Source organism: Papilio machaon, chromosome 2 (genome assembly GCF_912999745.1).
Source record: "Papilio machaon chromosome 2, ilPapMach1.1, whole genome shotgun sequence".
NCBI lineage: Eukaryota > Metazoa > Arthropoda > Insecta > Lepidoptera > Papilionidae > Papilio > Papilio machaon.
Window position 1 is genome coordinate 2,056,360 of NC_059987.1, and position 26,312 is coordinate 2,082,671.

The following is a 26,312-nucleotide window of genomic DNA, read 5'->3' on the forward strand; positions in this document are numbered from 1 at the left end:
TCAAACTAAACGTGGAAGATATTTTGTTAACAGTCCAGTTTCTAGCTATCTACAAATTATTCCCACGATTTGCGTATATATTTAAATGTAGTGTTTAAAATTTAGGACAGTAAAATGTGTCCAGTTTTTATAGCAGTAAAGTTTAATGATAGTCAAATTTCTATGTTTTTTTTTTCAAACATTAAATTTTTACACGCCCAACAGACGTTGTGAGCGTCGGTGGCTCAGGGGTTAAGCACTTGACTTGAAATCTGCAGGTCCTGGGTTCGAATCCCGCCATGTACCAATGTGTTTTTCGATTTTCGATTTACATATGTACATTTATCCAACGTTCTTACGGTGAAGGAAAACATCGTGATGCTGCACATATCTCAGAAGAAATTCAATGATATGTGTGAAGTCAATCAACCCGCACTTGGCCAGCGTGGTTGACTATGGCCTAGTCACCCCTAACTTGGGGTAGGCTCCGAGTCCCTCAGTGGGGACGTATAGTGAGCTGATGATGATGATGAACTGACGTTGTGAAAATATACTTTTTTGGATGAATTGGACAATATTTTTACTCGTTTGTTTTAAACTAGTTCTTCTTCCACTATTTTATTAATCTACAAAGCAGATATTATTCTTATATTAAATATGTATACGTGAAGCATATGCGTACAAAAATAAATAAATAAAAACGAAGACTTACGATCTCGATGTCCCTTTCACCGCTCTAGTGTGACCAATTGCACTAGTGTTAAACGCGAAATTATTCAAACGGTTAAAACGTCCATAATATCGAACGGCGACGTTATAAATCAAAGCAACAATGTAATAAATTGATTTGAACGGTTTATGCGTCTGGAAGGCAACTGCGACCGACTACCCTCTCCGAACTGGCGAGTTTTCTTGGTCTACCTATGTGTTAACGTTGAAAAGAATTTAAGTCACCTCGAAATAAGAAAACGTAATACAAATCGTAACATAACGTATGCAAGTAATTGTAATTTTAAGCTCATAAAATACAAGAACTAACAAAGCGTTATAAGGTAAAATCTCAACTAAGTAATTAATGGAGTCTGTGAGAAAAGAAAGGCTTTATAACAAGTGAACATCAACACTTACGACACTAAGCCAAATTTCAACAAAGTAACTCAACCGAAACTATCTCTTTCACCCCAAGCACTTTGTTTGCAAGCAGAAGTGAGATTTCCCAACCCTTCATTGTAATTCGCTACTGACGGTTCCAATGTAAGGCTAAAACTTGAAATTTTTATGTTAATAAGATTGCATTATAGTTTGTTCTAATTGTTAAAGTAGTATGAAAAGTGCGCGGTCAGTGAGTGGTCGTGTGTGGATTGTTGTGTCGATCTGTCTGTACATTTGTTGTTATCATGGATTTGCGAAATCACAAGGTGTTGAGGTTCAAGACAAAAACGAACCTGTCCCGTTCCTCTTCGATATCAACACCAAGGTAAAAACCGAAAAAACAAAGCTTATATAATAAAAATCCTTGAAACTTGAGAACATTATAAAATTGAATGAAAATTAACTGTTATTTAAATAATTTGGAGGTGGTTGAATTGTATGTTATTTTAGTCACTTCAAAAATCTACGTAAATGCATTTAAGACATATTAAATTAACTTATTCTTTCTTCTTTCTAATGATCATTGTTTTCCTTAAAAAGCTTTGATCTTACGTCGATTTATTTTGCCCAACATTTCCTTAGGAATATCCCATTCATGCTGTTATTTGACGTTTTTAAGTTTGAAATTATGAAATAACATCATAAGCTTTCTAGACAGAAACTCTTAATTTCACTTTGTAGTATAGTTAAAACTAAAATTAGTAAGTTTCATTGACATCTGCATCATCAGCAATATCCTTCATGCAAGGTTATAATTATGAATGTCAAAGTAACAATTATGCCGTAATTGGGCCGAAAAGGGAATTCGCAATTTTCCACTCAATCAATTGTGGTTAAGACTAAAACTAGTTAACCATAGGTAATATAAAACAAAGAGATTTATCAAGTGCAGTAACTGTGATGCAAGAGTCGTACACTCATTACTACGGCATCGGTACGTGTCACTCGCTCACATTACATGTGAGAATTTATTTGTGATTATAAATGTAATTAACGCATGATTAATATCCGGGTTGAAATTATAAAGAGTAACTCATAGATGATGACAAGGCTAAGTAACCAAGTTAGTGTTAAGTTACACATTAACTTTCAGAAGCTGAATTTAATTGTACAAGATGGAGATTTTTTTTTTTTTGTAGAAGGACTTGACTTGACTAATGACCAAGCGGCTACAAGATGTCGATACGCTAATATCGCATATTGACCGCTGCCCAAAGATATTTCAATAGAGTTAAAATTTATATGTGTGTTGCCTACATAAATGGACAAAGGAGTACCAGATTTGATTCTGTTGGATAATGCAATAATTGTTTCATGGCAAGAAATTTAAGTTACTATTTGAGATGGTACTTACTACATTATTCGATGATGAATTAAGTTTAAGTTGCAATGTAGTAAATGATGATAAATGATTGTCATTATAGCTTCCACGTGTTGTCTAGTTTGGTACAATTTTGACACTCATTCGCGCGAATCAAGTCACTTTCAATGTCAGATAAAACGAGGTCAGACGGTTTTATGTAAACTTGTGGAACAAGTCCAATTACTAAGTGTAGTATGTATCTTTCTTTTTTTAACTTACCATTGAAGACTTTTAAAAATGTATTCTGATTTTAAATAGTAGCTAGGAAAATGTGGGTTACAACTTGACCTTATTTCAAAAAAGACGCAATACTAACCTCTTATCGTCATAGTCAAGATGTTGTGTTAATTATTTAAATACGAGCTGTCGCCCGCGACTCTGTCTGCGCTGTATAAAAAACGTAGTAAGATTAACTCTTTATTAACAGGTGGAATAAAATTACGACTCTTAATTGTTATTGCAAATTATTTGGGGCACTAATTAATTAGGATTGCGTAACACGGGCATTAGGAAGTAAACTCACGATACAAACAAAACTGTGTTTATATGTAGTTTTAGTGAAAGCTACCATTGTGATTATGTAAGTTCATTTAATAGTTAAACTGAGAAATCTGAGACAACGCGCTAGCTTTATGCGATTATAATGGACATGGTATTAAAAATGATATTTAAATTTCTAACAGTTGAAATTCTAATTTTTTTTATACATTGTCATAAGCATGTTGTTTTTTTGTTCGAATTTGTTTCAATATAACCTTTCTAAGTACTAAAGTAGATAGTTTTACATTAAAATATAATATTTCTTCTCAAAGTAAATATTTAACTAGCTGAAGACGGTAACGTTGCAAAGCCAAAATATGTATTTACAACAGTTTAATTGCAAGCAAAAATCTCTTCAACGGTACTTTATTAACTTTAGGCAGATTTTGCTAGGTTAGGAAAAGATTGCGATAGGTTAGGCATTTGTACAGTCGTGAAACTTTATGACAAGCAGGTGATTAATGTCTCTGATAGTGGGGTAACGGGCGCAGACGTAGAAAAAATACCATAATAAAGAACCGTATGCATGCAGGAAAATCCGTGTAGTTTTTATGCACGTGTATATATATAATGTTTTGAAGTGTTTTCAAATTAAAATCCAAATTTGTTGAATTTTTCTAGACAGTTGGATATTTTGAGTTTAGTGGCAAAAATCAAATTATATTTGAGACCATTGATCTAAATGGTAAAGCGTATGCGCATGTTTGTCGTCTTCACATGTGATGTTCTATTACATCTGACATGTAACCTAATTTCACAAAACCTTCTTCTATAACTAACTACCACACTCAGTCGTTTAATTTCGACAGTATCAATAACCAATTTGGGAGAACCTACCAAGCGAATATGAACAACTTTAAAAATTAATCTGAGAAGACATTAAACATCACAAGTCAACCGTATACATAAAAATGTCCAGATAAAAGGAGTTCCCGTCCTCAGGTATCCGTCATAAAATTCGCAAACCGCGAGATGTCAGCCGATGCTAACGGCTGATAAGACACCGCGCATGAATAACCGGGTAGCGGTTCACAGGTCGACTCATTATTCATACACATAGAGACTGTATTCTCTAACACAACTTTACACAAACATGCTTCACTTTTGTAGCACACCTGTGCTTCGGAATCAAAGTGAAGCGAAGTTGTGTATCACAAAAACTATAAATATGTTTATACTTATATGTACTTTAGGCCTCCAAATATTTTTATTGAAGTTAAATATAACATTTCTATGTGGGAATCCATTCTAACGGTAGGCTATAAACTACTCGTGCATGATTCATAATATCTTTTGTTAAATACTATAAAATGGACACTTAAATTACATTTATGTTCGTATTTTGAGGACATAAAAGTATCTTACATTCGTGATAGGGATACAAAAGAAACATTTAACAGAAAAGATTAACTTGTGTAGAATTATCAAGGGCTGTGACTACATTAAAAAATAAATACGTTACAAAAAAGTTGGTTGATAAAAAAATTAAAACAAAAGACAGTATCCGTTATAACGTGTTTCGTAACGACCTCATATTTAAGCACTGCAACTTTACAACAATGATACATTCTTTACAAGAAAGTGATAAGCTTAACGGATCAAGACGTTTTAGTTACATTATATCGTTGACCGTCTGGATGCTAAAAAAAGTTCAGGCCCCGTTTTATCCACACTTTGTCTGGCAATCTTTAGACACGTGACTAGAGAGTAAATGCAGTAGACGAGCGGGTTTTTACGCTAAATGTCTACGATCATAGATTAGAAACCATTTGGGTATGATCCTAAACACATGACGCAAAAACGTGTGATTATTTTAAATGATACTTGAAAATAATTACATGATAAGACAAAAAAGCCCTTTAAATATAAACGTGTTGTTTCAAGTTCGTAGGAAACGGAAGTAAAAGAAATAATTTTAGTATATAATAATAAAAGACAAAATTGTAGAAAAAAAATCTACTTAAAGGTTATAATGGTCATTGTAGGACTTTACTTACAAGGATTTTCTATACTTTTTTAACAGACCGGAGATTTAAAGTCTACCTATAAAGCAGATATACGTAGTTTTATCTAAGACATATTAAGATGCGAAACAAATGATAAAGTCTTTAGAGTTAACGAGAAGTTAATTCGCTATTTGCAAAGCGTGCATTGCGCCCGCACTGCACTCGCTTTACCCACACTATGTTACGTAAATTAATAAAGGTCACGCGCGATTGTGGGAGTGAATGATGGAATGCAACACAGTGCAATAAAAGAATTACTTATTTTATAAATTGCATTGTTCTGATGAAATCTTACCAATACGATATAGTTCGGTAAAAAGTTATTGCATAAGTTAAAATAAACATATTAATTTGAGAGCTGTATAGACTTTCATTAGCATAGAACTGCCAATCTTTAGCAAAACGTAAGGATTCAATATGATTATCATTATACATATAATTTACGCGAAGCGAAAACTTTGTACCCCTTTTTTAAGGAAATTGTGCGAACGGATATAATTAAAATTTGTAACATTTAATGTGGGGAAGAAAGGAATAAAGCTATTTTTTTAGAAATAAACAATAAAGCTTTTTGTATTATGTTTGAATTTCTACCAACGTACAATTACTGCTATTAAAATTTTCAGAGCTTAAAATGTATGCTTCATTACAAATATTTATTAAATAACAATGATTAAATTTCATGTAAAATCTATAAATATCGATTAAGTCGAAATTCATCGATATTATTTTAATATTATAAATGGCTACAAAATCTGGTCCAATATCAGTTTCGCTAATCGTTAGAAATTGCGTAATTTTAGATCACGGAACTGAGAATAAAAGATCAAAATTTGAATATTAATTTTGCCTATACTGGATTTGGATAGCGAAATTCTATTTAAATTAGATTAAAATGTATATTTAATGGCTTTCGCATTAAATGAGATATTCTTTCATCGTTTCAGATAATTATGCGCATAGTAAGACAATAAAATACTATCCATCAAAATAAAGTAGTACACTAACATATAATTTTTTTTAAGTAAGCTATTTAAATAAAATTGAACGAAAGAATCTATGCTAAAATATACCTAAGTTACATGCTGTATATCCTATTTTTTTTTATTTTAACTTATTCGCCATTAATGCAAAAATGAACAAAGGTAATGCAATATCCGCTTTACATAACCTAAAATTCGGTCTTGCTTTTAAGCTTCTGTTAGCGGCGAAAGTTAACTATGAAAACTTTCAGAAACGTCCTAGACATAATCAAGATTAATGCATTGTATAAAACCTACACACTATTTGTAAGCTAGTAAATATTAAGCCATCTTTAGATGTGTATAGATTTAAAACTCTATAGTGTTACTAGCGGACCCGACAGACGTTGTCCTGTACACACGTCTTTAATTTCATACTTTTTTTAATGAGCTGAAACAATTTGGACCGCTTTGATGAAAATTATTATTGAAAAGTTATTACTTTGTTAAATAAATAACAGCATCGTAAATGAAAACTTTAACTCATTTTAATGAAAGGTGAAAAAGCTTGCACTCAAAACATTTTATAACATATGTATTTATTTATTTTTAATTTACAAAAACTTAATTTATCGTAATGCCATTGGATGTACAATATTTTTAGTTAGTCAAACAAACTCGATGGTTTTCCAACTCTGGAACACGCAACGTACAATTGGCCGTGAGAAAAACACGGATTTTCTAAATCTAAGCCAAAAAATGTCATCGTTTGACCTTGTGACTTATTAATAGTCATAGCATATGCCAAACGGATCGGAAATTGTAAGCGTTTAAATGGTATAGGTGAATCTGAAGGAATCATTGGAATCCGCGGTAAAAGTACAATTTCACCTTGGAATTTTCCAGATAAAATATTCGCTTCAATAATGTTGCCCATGATTTTTTTTATAACTAATCGCGTGCCATTACACAATCTCGGGGCGTTTAAATTACGAAGCAAAATTATAGGTGAGCCAATCTTCAGTCGCAAATTATGTGGTGGCATTCCAGGTAATGCACATATCTGAGAAGAAATTCAATGATATGTGTGAAGTCAACCAACCCGCACTTGGCCAGCGTGGTTGACTATGGCCTAGTCACCCCCTACATTGGGGTAGGCTCCGAGCCCCTCGGTGGGGACGTATAGTGAGCTGATGATGATGATGATGATGATGATTCCAGGTAAATCTAAAGAATTCAAAAATTCTACTGGATAGTTGACCACTTCGTCAGGATCAACAACGGTGTCAATTGATTTAAATGTAATTTCATTACCAGGCAATGACTGTTGTATTTTAAAATTGATGGCGTCTACATCTAAATTTTTTGCAGCTAAAATAGCTCGCTCTCGTAGCCATTCATGATTAGTATAGTTATATCTTAAATCTGGAAAGATACTATTTATTAATTCATCTTTGGTAGCCACCATGTTGCAAAAGTTCTCTGGAAATTTAATAAATTGGGTATCTTCATACAGTTGAATTTTACCGTTGCCAATGTCTAACAATTGTTCAGAGAATCCTGACGCTAATGGATCATTTTGTAGTTGAACGCGCATATTGATAGTAAGACTCAATTTACTGACACTCCGCCATAGATAAGATTCCTTCAAACATGCGTTTACTTCGTCTGCATATGTCGCACGTGGAATTACTGGCAATGTTTGCCTGAAATCACCAGACAGTAGCAGTAGAGCACCACCGAAAAGCCTAGTATTATCTTTGATATCATTCAGGGACCTGTCGAGAGCTTCAAGCGAATGCTTGTGGGCCATTGTACATTCATCCCAAATAATAATTTTGCATTTTCTCAAAACTTCAGCCATGCCGGAATGCTTCTTTATGTTACACATTGCTTCGGGATTTGTATGAACATTCAAAGGTAACTTAAGTGCTGAATGCACAGTCCGTCCACCATCAAGTAACGTCGCTGCAATGCCTGATGAAGCAATGGCCAATGCAATATGATTTTGTGATCGAATGCGCGCAAGTATCAGTGAGATGAGAAAGGTTTTACCAGTGCCACCTGGTGCATCCAAAAAAAAAGAATCCACCTTGTTGTGCTGCAATTGATACGTTAATTTGATCATATACATTTCGTTGTTCAGCTGTAATTATTAGCAACAAAAGTAGCCAACGAAGTCTTATCAAACTGGTGTTCACGTTGAACATCACTGTTGATGATATCTACTGCTGGGCGGTTCGGCGCCGGCATGCCAAAATGGATGAGTGGCATGTTTGAAATAAGAATACAAATATCCTCAATCATAATTAAAGCCTCATTGTATATTTCTGCGGAGTATTGAATATCATGATTTTGATTAGTAATTCTAATCCGATGCAAAATATCTTCACTCATTGAGTCTTTATATTTGTTCCAGAGAGCAGATGCTTCAGACGGAAAACACGTTGTTAATATTATTGAAAATAATTGACGAATTTGTTGTGGAGATGAGCTCAGTGCTGCATCTGCAAGTGTGAGATCCCAATGGTTATCATCCTCCAATAAATGTAACTCACGACACGCATCGAAGAAAGTGTCGTATAAAATACCGTTGACTTTTCGTAAATATTGGAAGGATGTCGGTCCAAGAACATTAACCAATAACAAACGCAAAAAAAAACATTCGCGTTGCTTAGGATGAACTGTATATAGTCGACCTAAAGTATTTGTCATAAATATGTCGGCGAATCCTGTGACTGGAATCCCTCGTTTTCGTGGTTCCCAATTTTTCGATTGTAAAAAATGTAAAAAATTTAGGAACATCAGTATACATTAATGTTTTTGCGAATTGACCAACAACATCTTGTCGATTACAAAGATTGAAAAATTCAGTAAGAGTTGTTTTTGGAGCCGTTAATGCTTGTTGTAGTGCAGTCTGTTCTGTAAAATAAACACGATGTCCGTTTTCAAGATGCACAGCCAAATGTATAACTGCAGGATCCCTTTCATGAATAGGAAACGTAAAAATGCGCCAGACAGCTTCATTGCTACTTATGTATCGACCCATTTGATAACGTGTTATTTCGTCATTGTCATTTACATTTTGAACAGCAAATATAGCTTTATCACTGCCCTTGTGAACGTACTTACAAATGTATTTGATAGATTTCACCGAACTGCACAGTTCAACGTTTATGTGCGCTTTATAGGTTTTGCATAGTAATGGCGAATATGGAACCACCCACCGATTATCAATATCTACTCTTACACCGTTTGACAGTCGCAATTCATACGATTGACCGCCATTATCTACGTCTCTGCGCCGGTAAGATGGATAACCGTCAATATTGGTGATAGTATCAGTTTGACATGGTTTTGGAAAACGTTTCGTACATTTTCCATCATTCATGCATGGTGACATCATGTTTAGAGTACCGCATGGACCATGAATCATATTAGTAGTAACAATGTTAAACAGTTCTTGATCAACATTCGGATCTGGAATTTCCGCTGAAATAATTTTGTCAATTTCTTCTGGGCGTACTTTATCCACCAACCAAATCAAAATATGCGCATGAGGTAAACCTCGTTTTTGTCACTCAACAGAGTAAAGCCAACAACAATAAAAATAATTAAAAAAATTCAATCCTCTAACTACACAAATAAACTTGAAGGTTATACTCACTTCGACTCCGCACTAAATTTACAAAATGTATAAGTTATTTATATACACTTCAGAACTCTTCGAAAACTAATTACATTAAATATTTTAATTAGCAACTTCACTTGAATAACACAATTATAACACAAAATAACGAAATACTTTTTCAAATTGATCGTAGCACTATCTGTCGGGACAAACTAAAATACAAATAGAATAATATTGAATGCGATGATAGCGCCATCCGTCGAATCTGATGTAAAACATTCCAAAATCAAAAACTCCTTACAAATAAAAATTAATTAAAAAAACATCTGAATTCACAAAATTATTTATACACACTTCAAAACTCTTTAAAAAATAATTACATTTAATATTTTAATCAGCACATGAATTGAATAACAAATTTTTTTTCAAATTAATCGTAGCACCATCTGTCGGGACAAACTAAAATTGAAATAGAATAATATTGAATGCGATGATAGCGCCGTCCGCCGGATTAATTAATTGAAAAAACATTTTCCAGTAGACCAAACTATAAATCTAAACCATTCTCGAATCTCCACGAACACACACAAAAAATTTCATCAAAATTGGTCCAGTCGTTTAGGAGGAGTTCAGTCACATACACACGCACACAAGAAATATATATATTAAGATTAATTGAAAAAACATTTTCCAGTAGACCAAACTATAAATCTAAACCATTCTCGAATCTCCACGAACACACACAAAAAATTTCATCAAAATTGGTCCAGTCGTTTAGGAGGAGTTCAGTCACATACACACGCACACAAGAAATATATATATTAAGATTTAAAGTCCAATGTATGAAAGGCAGGCGGCCGGCCACAAAAAAATATAGCCAAAACTTTAAGGTTAATAAAACCTTGTGTGCCGACCCCGCATTAGTGAATTAACATCAGGGAGAAGATAATAAGTATTATTTAAGGTTTATTATTACTTATTCTATGTTAACATAATAATTTCCAAAATATACACTGAACACAATTACATATAGTTATTTAATATATCTTGAAAGTATCTGTCAACATAATACATGTAAAAATACATATATATTACTTGTACGAGGTACACTTCTGTCAAATTTATTCCGCCTAACTTTCTACAGCTCTCGTATCTATGTCACAGTTACATCGCAATATATTGATGGGATTATGAATTGATTTTATTATACATTTTACAATTCATTTTAACTGACAAGTTTTACACATTAAACTTGCCAGTTAAAATGTCTTGTACTAGGTAATCAAACGCTATGAAGATATACGAAATATCTACAGCATTATTTTTTAAAAAAATTACTAAATTGATTCTTGCGTTACGAAAATATTTTCACATAATAAAGCTGACGTAATTTTGGTATCGATAATACGAAAAAGAAGACATTACTACGTTTATAAACTTTTGTTTTCTATGTTATTAAAAAATAAAGTGATAAATTAATTAAACACGGGTGCAGATAGTTCCTATTGATAAATGCATAATATTATCTGCACGTGCCAAAATCACGTAAGGTTCGCAGCTTTAACTATGCTAATTTTCGCAACAACGCTATCAATAATATAGGCGTTTTATTAACTTTCTAAACAGCATAGCTCAGATATGAATCATTCGCTAAATTTGGTTCCTATCTCGAAAACTTGTAGGCTAAATACCTTGTGTGTGGGTGTAGTTATTATGTTTCGTACGAAACTAAATGTGAAAAAAAAATCTTAAAATTATGTGTTTTTATCTATTTAATGTTTAAGGGCGCAGTTTCACTCGTCGATATCTCGGTTGTTTTACAGCACGCATAACGCGAGAGGTTTCTTATTCACGCATGCAATACCTCTAGCATGCGAGAACCGTTTTCGTTAGAAGTTTGCGCTTGCATGCGTTGGGTGATAGTCCTTACTTTTCCTTATCGCGTTATTTGTTGTACTTGGCAACTAAACCACCCTCCCCACACGTGCTTTACATTGACGGATTATTTTCATTAGTCATTAGCCCGAATGCGGGGAGTCCCCGCATGCTGTATAAAGTTATCCAATGGAACTGCGCCCTAATACGTGAATTTAATTTGTTGGTTTGCATATTGTTTTTGACCTGAATTGATATGAAGGACAATTTTCATTCGCCTACACACAATTGACGTTAGGATCTAAATGTATTGTAAATATACCATGAATCTTATGGTTTACATACCTTATTTTAACAAAGATAAATCTGTTATAGCGTTATATTCAAGGCATACAAGTATCTCCGAATTGTAATAATTTAAACTTTATAAATGTATAAAAAACTATTTCACGTTATATTTGGGTGAACTATAGATTGATGCAAAAACTGAATCACGTCTATTCGATAGTTCTAAGTTCATAAATTGACCGTGACCTTAACAATATATTGAGTGATGGTGTCATATTCTATTTTAGTCGTAGAATCTTTAAGAACACACATTGCGAAAATGCCTTTTGCTAAACAAAAGCTTTTTTAAAAATGGAACGCGACCAATCATCGAAAAGAACCTCGCTTTTAAGAATAGTGCAGAGTATTATGAGCCTTATGTTGTGAAGGAGAACAACTGAATTTGCATTTTAAATGTGTAATGTATATAAGATCTACATTCTTTTGGCGCTGAGTACAATAGATGAATGCAATTAGGATCGCGAGCACGTTGTAATTTGACTTGGAAAGTAGTTGTCAAGAATGTTCGGTCAATTTTTACTGAAATTCGGTGTGTTGTAACATAAACGTACTTGGCTCTATGTAACTGTAGTCGTTTAATAATGTATTTTGATGTTTTTCGTAGTCTTATTAGAATTGCTTAGGATGAACAAAAAAGTACTATTTTATATCTAATTACCACTAAATTATTCGCACTAAAAGATAAAGAAAAGGTACTCTATTTACCTGTGTAATGTGTGTACCTCTGTAATGTGCAAACACTACAATTGTAATTATAAAAACGTTACTAAACGATAAAATGACGTCAAGTTATCCTTCGTTGTAATTACGGTATCGAGATGCCGACATGATATCAAAAGAAAATAAAAGCATCGCTCCGCTAGCCACTCCCGTGATAACTAGCTTAGCTAACGGGACGGCCGGGTTGTGTTCGAAACGTTTTTGCGCGCAATGACTTTACACGTAATTGTTCCACTAGGTCAATGTTTGAGCTCATAGGTAAATGTGTGTGTTACTACGGTTGTACATTTGTTTTGGTTGATAGATTTTATGTTTATTATTTCGCAATTGTAAAGGATAAAGTAATGAAATGTTGTATTTGAAAGTAGTTATTTTCGTATTCAATTTTATAATTTTTCGCTTTTTTGTAGTTAGTTATTAACAAAAGTGATTATTATTATAACCTTATTTGTATAACCTTTAAGAAATTGCATTCACGCTGGACGTTGGATTTAACAGGTTCTTTCTTTGTTTTTTCCTGTTAAACTATTTTTATTACTTTTATTTTTGAATTACTCAAAATGTAAAATCAGCCTTCAACATTATTCATTAATAAATTGAATTAAAAAAATTCAATGTCTTCATTAAATATATTTTATAAGTAATGTACATCCTTATAACTTTAATCTTCTCGATATCGATACGTGGTTAAGTCCTCACGCACCTGTCGATATAGGTCAGCGTCGCGGGTTCCTTGTAAACAGGTCCCTCGCCTGTGACGTCATCTTAGCATAACTGTACCGCGGCCAAAGACCCGCCACAACGATGATATAATGCAATTGCGAGCTATCAATTTAAAGATTAATTGCATGCGTATATTACATTTTTATTTAAATTAAATTCAAGGTAAATGAAATGTGTTTCTTAATTACAGAAATAGAATAGTACATATGATTGAGAGACTGGTATTAAACTTTTATTCCGAAATTGTAATTATAACAAAACATTATAAAGAAATATAAAACACTTCGGTGAAAAATGACGTATCACTTTAGAAAACCAAACGACTCTAAACCGTCATCCCAATTTACCCATACCTGTTTTCTTATATTTAATTGACATTTATTTTCAATATCAACTAGTATTAAATATCAGTATTAAATGTAAAAAAAACTTTACTTCCTTCTATACAGTCCATACTTTGAAACCATTAAAACATAGCTTTCTCGATCCGTTCGCTTTGGAATTTACATTTAAGGCATCCGAGAGGCCGTCCTATAACTACGAGGTAATCAAAGAGTAAGTTAATAAGTAGGTACACGTGCGCGGTGTCCGTTCTTTGCTCTATTTTTATAACAAACCGCTGCGTCACAATGTTATGGCCCACTGCCCACTGACGTTACTCTGTAATGTTGCTTATAATGTCTTATTACTTTCGAACGACTATGAAAATTTGTTAAATGAATATAATATGAACTACAGCATTCGTTAATTGGTCATAAAGAGTACCTTAGTGTTTATTTCTCATTCTAAGCTACACTAAGGAAGACACCCTAACAAGTGCAGCAGTCGGTCTCAAAGAAATTAAAAATAAAATACAAATGTAAATACTAACTGTCGCCCGCGACTTTATCAGCGTGACATTTAAAAGAAAAAAGAAGAAAGTAGTTGCAAATATTTAATATTTGCGACTTTTTTAATACTTTTCTAATTCTAATAAAAAGTCAAAAACGAAAATTAATTTGATAATTTCCAATTGGTGTACCTGTCATATAAATTTAATTCTGTCTTATGAATGAAAAGAAAACTTGTGTTATTAATTCATTTTCTACAAATGCACGCAACGTACTGAAGCATGCATTCGTTTTGAAGTTCTTTATTTAACAAAGAATAGTTTATAAACGCGTTAAAAATACCGTTTATAATCTTACTATGATGATACAAATTGACGGAAAATTAGAAACAAACATTAAAAAAATACACTCATATTTATAACGTCATAATATATTATATCCAATGTAATATTTTTGGTTTGATTTATTTTTTAGCCGACTCCAAAAAGAAGGAGGTTATCAATTCGACTGAATTTTTTTTTTATGTGTGTTACCGCGAATCTCCGTCCCTGGTGGTTCGATTTTGATAAAAATTATTTTAATCGAAAGGAAGTGCTTGCAGGTGGGTCCCATTTTTTTGTTTTTTTTTTTTAAATAACTAGAAGACTAGTAGATTTTGAATATAGCTTCAAAATTTGTTGCGAAAATTAGGGACATTTTTGCTTTCAGCGCTTACGTAGGCTAAACTATAAGACCTACATCAAAATGATGTATGGCGAATTGTAGCTCTTTAAATGTGCTAAATAAAAGTCCGCGATAGCATATATCTATCTTTTATTAAATCTAAACTGTTTTTAAACTTTTACGGTAACATACACACGTATACACAAAATTGATACATACGCTTGTTTTATATCAAAATTAAATTAACAGCGAAAGTCAAAGATTTATTGTCCAAAATCAACATGTTTTTTTTCTCCAGAGGCTTTTTTAAAATGACCTTTTAACTATATCCGTCTGTAAATCATGTATGATTAATTATAAGAAATCTTTTTTAATAATTACTTAAAAGGAAATGTCATCCATAAATAATAATTTTAAATACAAACGAATTTTTACTATTCATGTATTATTCTTGATACTTTTTTAATCACGGAAGGGTAATTGCTTTTATTTTTTAACATTGAATAAAATATCAAAGATTTTTTTACTCTACCGAATAATAATTATATAAAACAAATAAAGTACGTTTTTATTAATTGTTGTATGTCTTGAAAGTTTAAACAATACCTAATTATTATTTAGTCACAGGTAAAGAAAGCTCTAGAAATATGTATATACAAAACTCAAATATATACTAATTAGGTTACAAAGAATGAGGTTCAAATAGAGCGTCTAACTATTAAAATAAATCGGATATATCAAAGAACGATCTACTTCCTGAAAGCCTATAATAAACGCCCTGAATAGAAAAGTGACAGTACAATACGGGCTACTAAGGCAAGCGTTAGAAAACAAGCAGATACAAGCAAATGCGCCAAAGATGTTATCGGCATAACACCTTCTTCGACAACTCGCTTCGCAATAAGACGCTTTGGACTGCAACTGTTGCCTCAATAGAAAACGGCATTTATGTACATTTAACTGGGCACACGTATCCACTTGAGTTGCGAATTCTGACGATCGGCAAATGTTTTCATTTGTTACAATCGATGGGTAAGATATTTCTTGCTGTTACAAGCAACTGTCACTTGAGTTTTCGTTTTCAGTCTAATCCATTGTACTCCTAGCGAATTCTCATAAATTTGCAACAACTGTAAGCTGTGCTAATTATAGGCAACTTTTAATCATATTAAAAGTGTAACAGTTGCAGCAACTAATGTTGCTATGCCTACCTAGTGTCTAATTGACGCTAGAGCAGCCGGCATCGGAGACGTAAACAAACGACGTAATGTATCAGATGAATGGGAGGACGTCGGAGGCGATTGTTAGATACGGACCACGATCCCCAATGCCGAATCCAATGCCACACATTGTTAAGTCTCGGAAGGAAGCGGTGCTAACTATCGCTTTGTTGCCTTTGATATAAAAGACGCAACCCACTCCTCCGTTGTCTTAATGGTTACACAGGTTTTTAAGTTCCAATTGGATTTGTTGTATGTGTGTAATATTTAGTTTTACACTTGTTTTGGGGTAAAATTGTAGATTTAGAATCAAAATAGCATTGAATTATCTTATTTAAATTATAAAATCTGTATGTACAAAAATATAACATATAGATTGCAGTCAATAAATTTGATGAAACTGATTAAAAATATGACACGAATAAATCCTGAACGTTATACATAATATTAACTTTGATATTTTAAATACACGGAAGTATATTTGCATAATATGACAATTCAAAATGATCTAGAATACGTTTCTAATGAATTCATCATTATAAAATGTCACTAAATTCTATCACGCAATGATGACCGAGATATATTATTCTTCCTTCTTACTTGCCAAAGCTACTGTTAGTAAATGCAACAATAACTTGTATTAGGAATGAACTTGTACGATTTAATATAAGCCATCTGATTTAAAATTAGGATAATGTTATTTCGAATCCATGCTTGACCATTCTTTTGGGACTTTCTGTAGCCCAAACAGCATAACTGATTTTTTAGAACGAGATATCATTCGATTCGTATACTTTCCTAAAATATCGTATTGTCAATCGATATTACTGTACCTAACTTTAACTGTTGTTTTTGTTCTAGCCTGGGCCCATTTGACGCGGCGACGGGTGGGGAGATGGTGTCACGACGTCGAATCTTATCGCGCTCCCGCGACGACCTCACACAGGCTTTCGCTACGCAAGTAGAGGAAGAGGAAGATGTGTGGTATCAAAAGGACAAACTTTATAAGGTAAAGTGCATTTTCAATAATTAACTTCGTAGTATTAACGCTCACTTAAAAAGCGGAATTATTATACTAAAAATAGACACAAGATTTGATGGTTTTATGAAATTTGTTTTAAGAAAATTTTTAACATAAAAGATGACAGTTGAAAAAAGATAACGGTGTATATAAAAAAATGCATAACCTGGAAATATTTTTGTCAACGAACAGATAGGATTCAATGTTCACCAAGATTTCTGGGTCACAATAAATGATACACTAGATAAAAGGAAAATAAACAAAGCACAAACTGTCAAGCCTGTAAGCGGATCGAACTAATCGAAACAACAACAAGCCAATGAAGTAGTAATAGCCTCATGTAACGCCCAATCACTTGGAAACTTTCTACACATCAATCACGAGGTCGTCGAGCCGCCTGCGCCGCCGTTAGCAATGTTCACGCCTGAGTTCACAATCATACCGTAATAGATACAAACAAATTACAACGCATAGGAGAAACCACTCCCCAGTTATGTCATGATATCAAAGACAATACCGATTATTATAAATTATCTAATAGTTACTTGATATCCAATTTTACCCGCTTTATTGGTTGTCGGAATAAAAGACATGTTCTTGCAGACTACATCTATGCCAAATTTCAACAAGAACCTTTCAGCCGTACTGGAGAAACCTTCTATCCATCCATTCATCCTTCCATCTAAACTTTCACGTTTATAATATTAGTACGATAGAAGGAATTATTAGGTTGTCTAAAAATAATTCAGTAGATTATGTTATAATTTAAAGGTAAGACAGGAGACAAAACTTTACATTCAATATCTAAAATGATATTAGCTAAGAATATTGACTTTTGTACCTTTTGCTTGAATAATTAAGTTTGTTTAATGAATGGAAATAACTTTAAGTTTAAAAATTCTTTACGAAATTTAAAGGATTTAGGGCTTTATGTACTAAAATTTCTATCTTTGTACATAAAGCATTTAAATTAGTTCAAAGAGAGGCAAAGGTGAACTTCAAATGCCGTCAATCAACTAATTTAAATATATTGCAAAATTCGTCTTCAAATATAAAACGTAGATTAACATTTTAATAGCTAACCGCCATTATTGCAACAGAGACGTTATATTTTAAACGCTTTGAAACTTTCCGTTAACAGACAAATGAAGCTTATTGCGCGTTTTCACTGTCAATATACTTGCATAATATAGTCATATATGTTATTCTCATTTTTAAAAACAAATATAACAACATGATATTCAATACAAATGATTCGTCTTTGCAATTTTATTGTAGTATTATTACAAAATTTTACTATTCCACAGGTAAACAATAGACAAAGCTAGTTCATCAGTATAATTCAATCGACAATGTCACATAGTTATAGTCCGTAAGATTTAGTTTTCTTTGTCAACTGTTAAGTTTTTGTAACAGTTTCCGACTACATTAACGACGTGGGAATATACAACATAAAGTGCAGTTGACCCAACCAACACTATATTTAATATTGGCAACATACATCGTTAAGATGATTTCTATTGAAAACTTAACCGTAAATGGAACGGTCGCATGAACATGGTAATCTATAACATCGTTAAATTGTATCCATGACCTTAATGAAGTTATTATTTCATACTTAATCAAGAAATCTCTAATACAATTTAAATTCTAATACTAACTGCCGCAACATAATTATTAGTCTGCGGGAATCGTTTGGTGGGACAATTTAACGACTCATATTAGTGTAGAATTTACCAATAATAAATAATGCAAATAATAGTTGAAATTTTCTTTGTATTGGATTTTTGCTGGTAATTTATATCTGATCCATTGATCTCGATTGTGTGTAAGTAATGGTAGTGTTACCGCACCGCAAATTGTCCGTAAAATATCTCATCTAGACAGTTTTAAATGTGCCCTCAACTTCGGAACAATGTCAGAATTATTTTGTTTTTATTATGAATTCGATTTTAGTTAAGAAGGAACGTGTTTTGAAAGGAAATAGTTAATGTTTTTTAATATTGAATTATTGTATTTTTTTAACCAGCAATTTATAAAATAAAATTTTAATAACTTTTAATTATTATTTTGTCGTATTATTTATATTGATTGCATTCTCAAAATGTATAGATTTTTTGCGGCTGTTTCTTTAGAATTAATAATGACCGAATTTCAAAACATAAGAGAAAAAAATCGGTATAATAAATCATCGGGGGCGTTGATCCTAAGTGACAATGGCTGTCCAAGGGACGGCTTTAGCCAGATTGAATCCAGCGCGGGTCACCTTCATTTCACGAGTAATCTTTTCAAATCAAGAAGCATCATTTATAATGCGATCGGCGAGTTTCAACTAAAGTATACTCGCCTTTATGACTGTGATTTATTTTTGCACTTGACGCGTTTTTTTATTAAAGGGATTGACAGATATTTAGAGCTTTTACTTTTTAAATAATTGATTCTAATTTGGTATTGGTAGTGATATCAATAATGTTACTTTATTATTTTAAATTAAATAAATGTATTTGTTTCGAATTTATTTTAAATATTTTGTATATTTTTATGTGCAATTTTTTTTATTAATTTTCATTTACTAGGCCTTGTAGAATACGATGATAAAATGATTTACGTGCATACTACGTGCTACTACGTGCATTCAATTAACTTTCACTTGCTATAATTTTTTTCTAATTAGCACTTGGCAATAAAGCCTTGGTATTTTTAAGCAAAAGTTCAAAGATCAATCGCGAGTTTTCGCATTAGACGAGCGTATCAACAGAGGTGCGAGGAGTTTTGACAACATTTTTAATGGGTTTTTAAATTTGCTAATATGTAAGGTCGCATGAAAATAATTACACACAAGGTCAAGTTAATAAGTAAACGTATTCTAGTAATTCTATTTTATATTTTTTTTAGATTGGGTTCTTTATTTAGAAAAGAAAAACTTGTACAAACTTAGTAAGTTTTTTTTTCAAATAGATAAAGTTGTATTCTTGAAAACATTTTTTTATTTTATAAACCATTTGAAACCCAAATTAATTAGGGAAGACATATTAAATTTTATACTTCGATACTTTGTGCTAAGAAGTAATAATACCAACTTTAGTAGAGAGGTAAAGTTATCTTGCAATTACTTCTTTGTGTTTTTTAAAACTTGTTAGTAATACTTTTTGCTCTCATATCTAACCACAAAAAGCATATCGAAATCATTATTAAGTTTGTCTGGCGACGTAAGACGCGAAATTATACAACCGTGTCCTTAATACGATCTGGTGACCACTTCACGCACCGAATGTTGCAACAGACTTGTCGCAACCAGCGCCACCTGTCCGCGGCAGTGACAAAAATATGCCGGTTTTTAAACGACTACTGCACCTAAATAACTAGTTTTTAGATATTATACCTAAAAGCGTGACTACTAAAGTACATGTGGCACTGGAGACCTAATATTTTGAGTAAGTTGTGTTTCTCTCATAGAAATAAGTATAAGTGCTTCAGTTGTTAAATAGTCATTAAAATAGACGCTTACCTTAGTGCAAACTTAGTAACTGATTACTCTGAGTACGACAGTAAACTTTGAAGACTTAAGTGTTAAAGTGAATTCTATTATTCGCACTAACTTGCGAAATTTAATCATATTTTAGCCAAAATGTTATGATGTTCCGTTGTACACTTCCGGACAAATTATATTTAAGTATTTCAACTACAATAAAATCCAATTTGGGATAGTTCTTGATAATATAATTACATTGGAACACGCGATCGTATAAAACGTACTTGATACGTGTTAAAAGTGAAACTTGTTCGGTGGCAGAAAAGCAAATTTTTGTACAAAAGTGAAGGTCGATGTTTAAATTTTACCTTCCACTTCATTAACGGAATATTTTTTTCATACATCTAATGGAAAACTAAATATCAATACAGAATAAAAATCGCTGATCACAATTTGAACCATCACATTAAAGATTCTTAGTGATTAAATCAAAGGTATTCATATATATTTATACATAAGTGTGTAGTAAATAATATATTACATTATACATTCGAAAATTCTTCGCTTTTGTCAAGGATATCAAGTGGCGACGGAGCACAAGTGTCGTGAAGCTTGCAACACAGCGCCGCGACTAACAGTATAATGTTTTATCTTAAGAATAAACCCAATAAGCGATACTTAAGATGACGATTCGTAGACTAATTAAGTTAATTTTGAAGTAAACTATTGATCGTTCTCTAAACGTTTCTGTAAATACTGATTTTTCTATTTAAATGACAACTTGTTAATATTAAAAATGCGAAAGTTTAGATGGTTGCATTGATTTTTGTTAGAAGGTATCTCTGGAACAGTTCAACGGATCTTAATGAAATTCGTAGAATAAAAAATTTAATAATAATAATAATTTTTAGAATAGTACATTTAATAGCATATATGTAGATATAATCTTGAAGAACACAAAGCCTTTGTGTTCTTCAAGACTTTAATTCCGCGGATGGAGTCGCGAGTGATAGCTAGTAGTCAAATAAAAAAGAAATAATTTGGTGGCATGAAGTAACTTAAACCGTAGTGAAGGGTAAAGAGTACTGGCAGTATTTAAACTTCAATAGAATATTATTAAAGATAATAAGTTACTTTGTACTTGACGCATTAAGCAAATATAAGTGCAGATTACAATTCTATCCATTCACCTCATTATAATAATTACAAGTTTATAAATCACACAAAAACAACTCTTGATGTTATTGAGTTAAGGTATAAATTGATATAGCTATTATTAAACTAATACGAAGACAGGTGGCTACGTCATCATGTCACAGGTCAATATTTGACATTTTAAAAGTTGGCAGAATCATATTACGTAATGCCACTTGGTTAGATATATGCTTGAGTTTACGAAAGAATATGTAGTTGTCAATCCTGCTCAAGTTGATATTTAGTTGTGTGTAACATAATTGCATGTTTGTAAAGGTCGTTTCTAATCACGAAGGCCGTAATAGACATTAGATCGAATGAACGTTCTATTAAGAATGATAAAATAATTACTGAAATGTCACTGAAGAATATAAATAAACAGTGACGAAATTTTATTGTAGAATTATTTTTTTCTGAAACTATACTTGAAAGACATACCTTACTGTTTTTTTTTAATTAGTTATTTGCTTTGATCTTACATCTGAATGTTGTATTACGAAAAGTCTACATATTCCCAACTTAAAATATGTACACTTAAATACTTAAACAGTTGGCAAAGGCCTTGGATTATTTCTCAAGGTTTTTATTACTAGGGAACAGATGTTTCATACGTCCTTGTAGACGCCACCCTCCTTCCGGTTAGAGTATACAACTGCTCATTAATTATCCCATTAAATTGCAATGAAATTACACTTAAGTAGCCATTGTGGTATGAAATATTTTTTGCATAATTTTTATTCAGACAAAAATGTTTTAAGAAGTTCAGTCCGCACAGAAAAGCTTTTTTTTTTGTGTAGACTGGATGACTTGTCCATATTAAATTTTGAATGATATTTCATGTCACTCTCCTTTATATATTTAATGTGTTGATTGAAGTTTACCCTTGTCAGTTGTATTTATTTCCCTTTTTATCAAATATAACATTATCAAAGTCATGCTTAGGTATGAATTACTCGTATCTGGATTCAAATGATTTGTATGTTTCATTTTAATGTGCCCCGATATTATAACTAACCTGTCGATAAATTCGCCTGTGCTCATTTTAATTATTTATTTACATATTCATTATGTACTTCACGTTATATAAAACTCGATGGCTTTCATAAAAATGTTCTAAAGTCATATTGAGATAAACTGGCATATGCACTACATAATGTAACACATGTAGCTAATATAACATAATCCTTCATCAGGGTAAGTGGAACTGGTATTATTTCGCGAACACGGCCCGTCGCTCACATGGATGAAGGGCCCCCGATGGACTCGAAACTAGTCGGTGCCGACACCAGATATATATACGTGAGTGTTTTAGCCGTTCCTAAATAAGTTAATGATAATGTCTCACGAAAGTTTGAATAATTTAATGTAGCTAATTTTTTTAGAGATAACATTTATACAAATAATAATACTAATTAGCTTGAGTTATTATGAAATCAAGATAGGAAAGTAAAAAAATATATAAATAAGCGAATATCAGAATACTATTATGTGTATTTGTTGCACAAACGCTTCATGGCTGAGCTACCCCTGATCTAGTATTATATATTTAGACTTTCGATCACGACTAACAAATTATCATGGCGTTATATAACAAGGAACTAAAAGCATATTTAGTTATACAGGATGGTTCAAACTCCGTTGCCGTACTTAGTCATTATTCGCTCACAGCGTTCATATTATCAGGTTTCACTTTTTAGTGTATCGCAAGAGAAAGTACATTTTAAAATTTCGACTTTTCCTTTCATCCTGTAGCGAAATACAACTTAAACTTAAGAAAGCAGTGTTTTCAATTTTTTTTTTAACTCATAGCTTGTTCTTTTTTAATAAAAACAATACAGAAATTAAAAAAATACCTAAGAATAATGTGACAAATTGTAACAACCTGTAGCAATGTATTGACTTTAATTCCCTTGTTTTACCTTTGGGCACATCTTCATGTTACTTAACGTTACATAACCTTTGCAATGCCGCAGCATTATGTTTGTAGTTGCAAACTAGTTGCGCAATGCGACTTTTTTGTTTTCACTTAATTTACACAAGGTGTACTTAAAAAAACGATTTAATACCAGTATGTAATTGTCATCTCATATTTATACAATTAGTTGGATAGAAAGGTAAAGTGAGTAATGCAAAGTATTATTAAGGTGAGATGAAATTTATTGTTCATCAATGCAAATTCGTGCAGTATGCAAGAGATCACACCTCTGCATTAAAGGGAATATACCGAAAAACCCTAAAACCCGCTACACACTTTCACTTTCAATCAAAACTGTGTATTACAGAACGTGTGTAGCAAGCTTAAGAAAACAAAAAACATACTATAAATTACTAGGAGTAGAAACGTAGATTCGTTACCGTGTCCTGTCTACTGACTGACTGTTAGGTCTGCATTTAAAATGTTGGGCTTTATTTTATTTTATTAATAATTGTCCTAGCATATTAAAATCTAAAACTGAGTACATTAGTGACCTGGAGACGGCGAGGCGAGCGGCCGACCAGGAAGCGAACAACTTTCTATTTTACTCACCTGTCTGGTCCTGCGACTCCGCAATATCATGCAATATATTAGCGAATAATCAATCTTCGCACCATTTATATTAGGTTCTTTTTGCTATACACTAACTCCGCCACAGAATGCAATATGGTCGAGTCTATGCTTCATTTAAATTGTCGTTTTTTCTGAGCTATAGGCGGAATCGTGACAAAGTGCCAAGGAAAACAGTTACTAGGTCTTGTTTAAAGTTAATCTATATTAATATTATAAAGATACGTAAACAATACGAGAAGGGCAAAATATTTGATTGTTATAGGGTCCGAAACTACTAAAACAATATGAAAAATTCTTTCACTCTTGGGTAGCTACGCTATCCCCGGTGACAGGTTATATTTATTGGCTATAGATATTATTCTTGTGTTTTGAAATATTTTCGGAAGCTAAGTAACTATAATTTTAATCATATTAGAAGTACATCAAGTACAAAAGCCAACATTTCACGCATCACTATCAAAAGTACGTGAGTACTTGATCGTTGGCCCGAAATAGATTGAATGGGATGATATATTAATGAAAAGTTTCGAAAGCTGGCGGAGCGTCATTTCCTGATAAGTATCAATCAACATCAGTTAACTCAAGCAACAAACAAGAGTAGAAACCAAGAAATATTGAATTATTACCATAGAGAACGATGGCGAAACATGTAGAAATAATAAACTGGACATTTAAAATGTGATTTGATTATTATTAACGGTTATTTTCATTATGTTAACTCAAGTCCAAACACCATGAAACCTATTCTGAAGTTCTCAAAACATCCTTAAAAAGTTTAATCTTTGCAGTAGACAGAACTTATAAAAGAATTTAGAAACAAAGAGAACATAGTACCTAAAATAAAATCTAAAGATTTAAGATTTAACTAAAGATTCGAATCACATGTTATATCATTTATAAAAACTGATTCCTATTACAATATTTACAATAGGCTGTTACTAATTCTTAACAAGTATGTTACATTTAAAATGGTATTAGTTATTTCCGTTAACATATGTGATGGCTTAACCATTTATGTAACTGAACATTATCACATGTGACACTAGTGTATTCATTGTACAAGCCGGAGCAACATGACGGCACTGATTTACATGCAATAAATTCCAACTACACTTTATCACCGGTCATTAAGAATCAAAGTCGTAAAGCAAGCTTGCATTCGCCATTTTGAAATGGAGAGTTGACAAGTAACACCTGTTCAGTACATGTATATATCGGTCACTTGACAATTGGTTACATGAATTTTCACGAGATGTTCTGTACAAATGTATTAGAATAATAATTTCATGACCACTTTTATTTAGATACTAGCTGTCGTCCGCGACTCTGTCTGCGTGAATTAAAAAAAAAAACATTATAAGTAGCCAATGTGTTCTACAAGACTGTGACCTACATTTATGCTAAATTTCGAGATTCGTTGAGCCGTTCTGGAGATATCTTCAAACAAACATCCATCCATCCAAACATTCGCATTTATAATATTAGTAATATTTCTTAGTACTTATTACCTTAAAATGTAGATTTTAAATTGATATTAAATCAAAGATTGATCTCTCCTTACTCCTGATCAAGACTAAGAGAAAAACACTCATGTAATTAATTTTGTCTTAGATATTATTTCATTTAAAAACAAAATAGAGGCGATAGGTATAGTTTAAAAATCGGGCAAACAAAAATGAAAATCTTATTATGCTGTAACGGTCGTTCTGAACGTAGCAACAATTTAAAAACGCTATCCGATGCTTACCCGCTCGTGACTTATATTGTCAAAGGTCAGTGCGACTTATTATATTCGCGCGCTATGACGCTGGTAAAAGGATTTAGGTCCGACCACATTCCTTTGCCACAAGCTTTACCTAAATGCTTTGTTGCATTATAAACTTTAGTTATGTTATTTAAATATAATCGTTAGAGCACAAAAAGCTATATCCTAAATGTATTTATTTTCATCATCTTCATTATTTTGCAGGATAATTTTTAATGTATTCGTATGTCTTGTGCGAGTATAACGCCTTAAAATTGATTTGATTTTTTCGCATTGTACTTTTATGTTTGTAAGTAGATG

The 26,312-nt window shown here is 32.3% G+C and overlaps 1 protein-coding gene across 5 annotated transcripts in view; it reads left to right on the forward strand.

Moving 5' to 3' along the window:
- LOC106709306 overlaps nucleotides 1–26,312 on the forward strand; it is a 124,077-nt gene that overhangs the window by 53,115 nt on the left and 44,650 nt on the right. For 3 of the 5 annotated variants that reach the window (XM_045680896.1, XM_045680902.1, XM_045680908.1), the window contains one exon: nucleotides 16,874–17,021. In XM_045680896.1, the coding sequence (XP_045536852.1) occupies nucleotides 16,874–17,021 (148 nt within the window). Of the gene's footprint in view, nucleotides 1–1,336; nucleotides 1,457–16,873; nucleotides 17,022–26,312 lie in introns of those variants that run through there. The other 2 variants (XR_006756281.1, XM_045680892.1) reach the window with 2 other exon arrangements.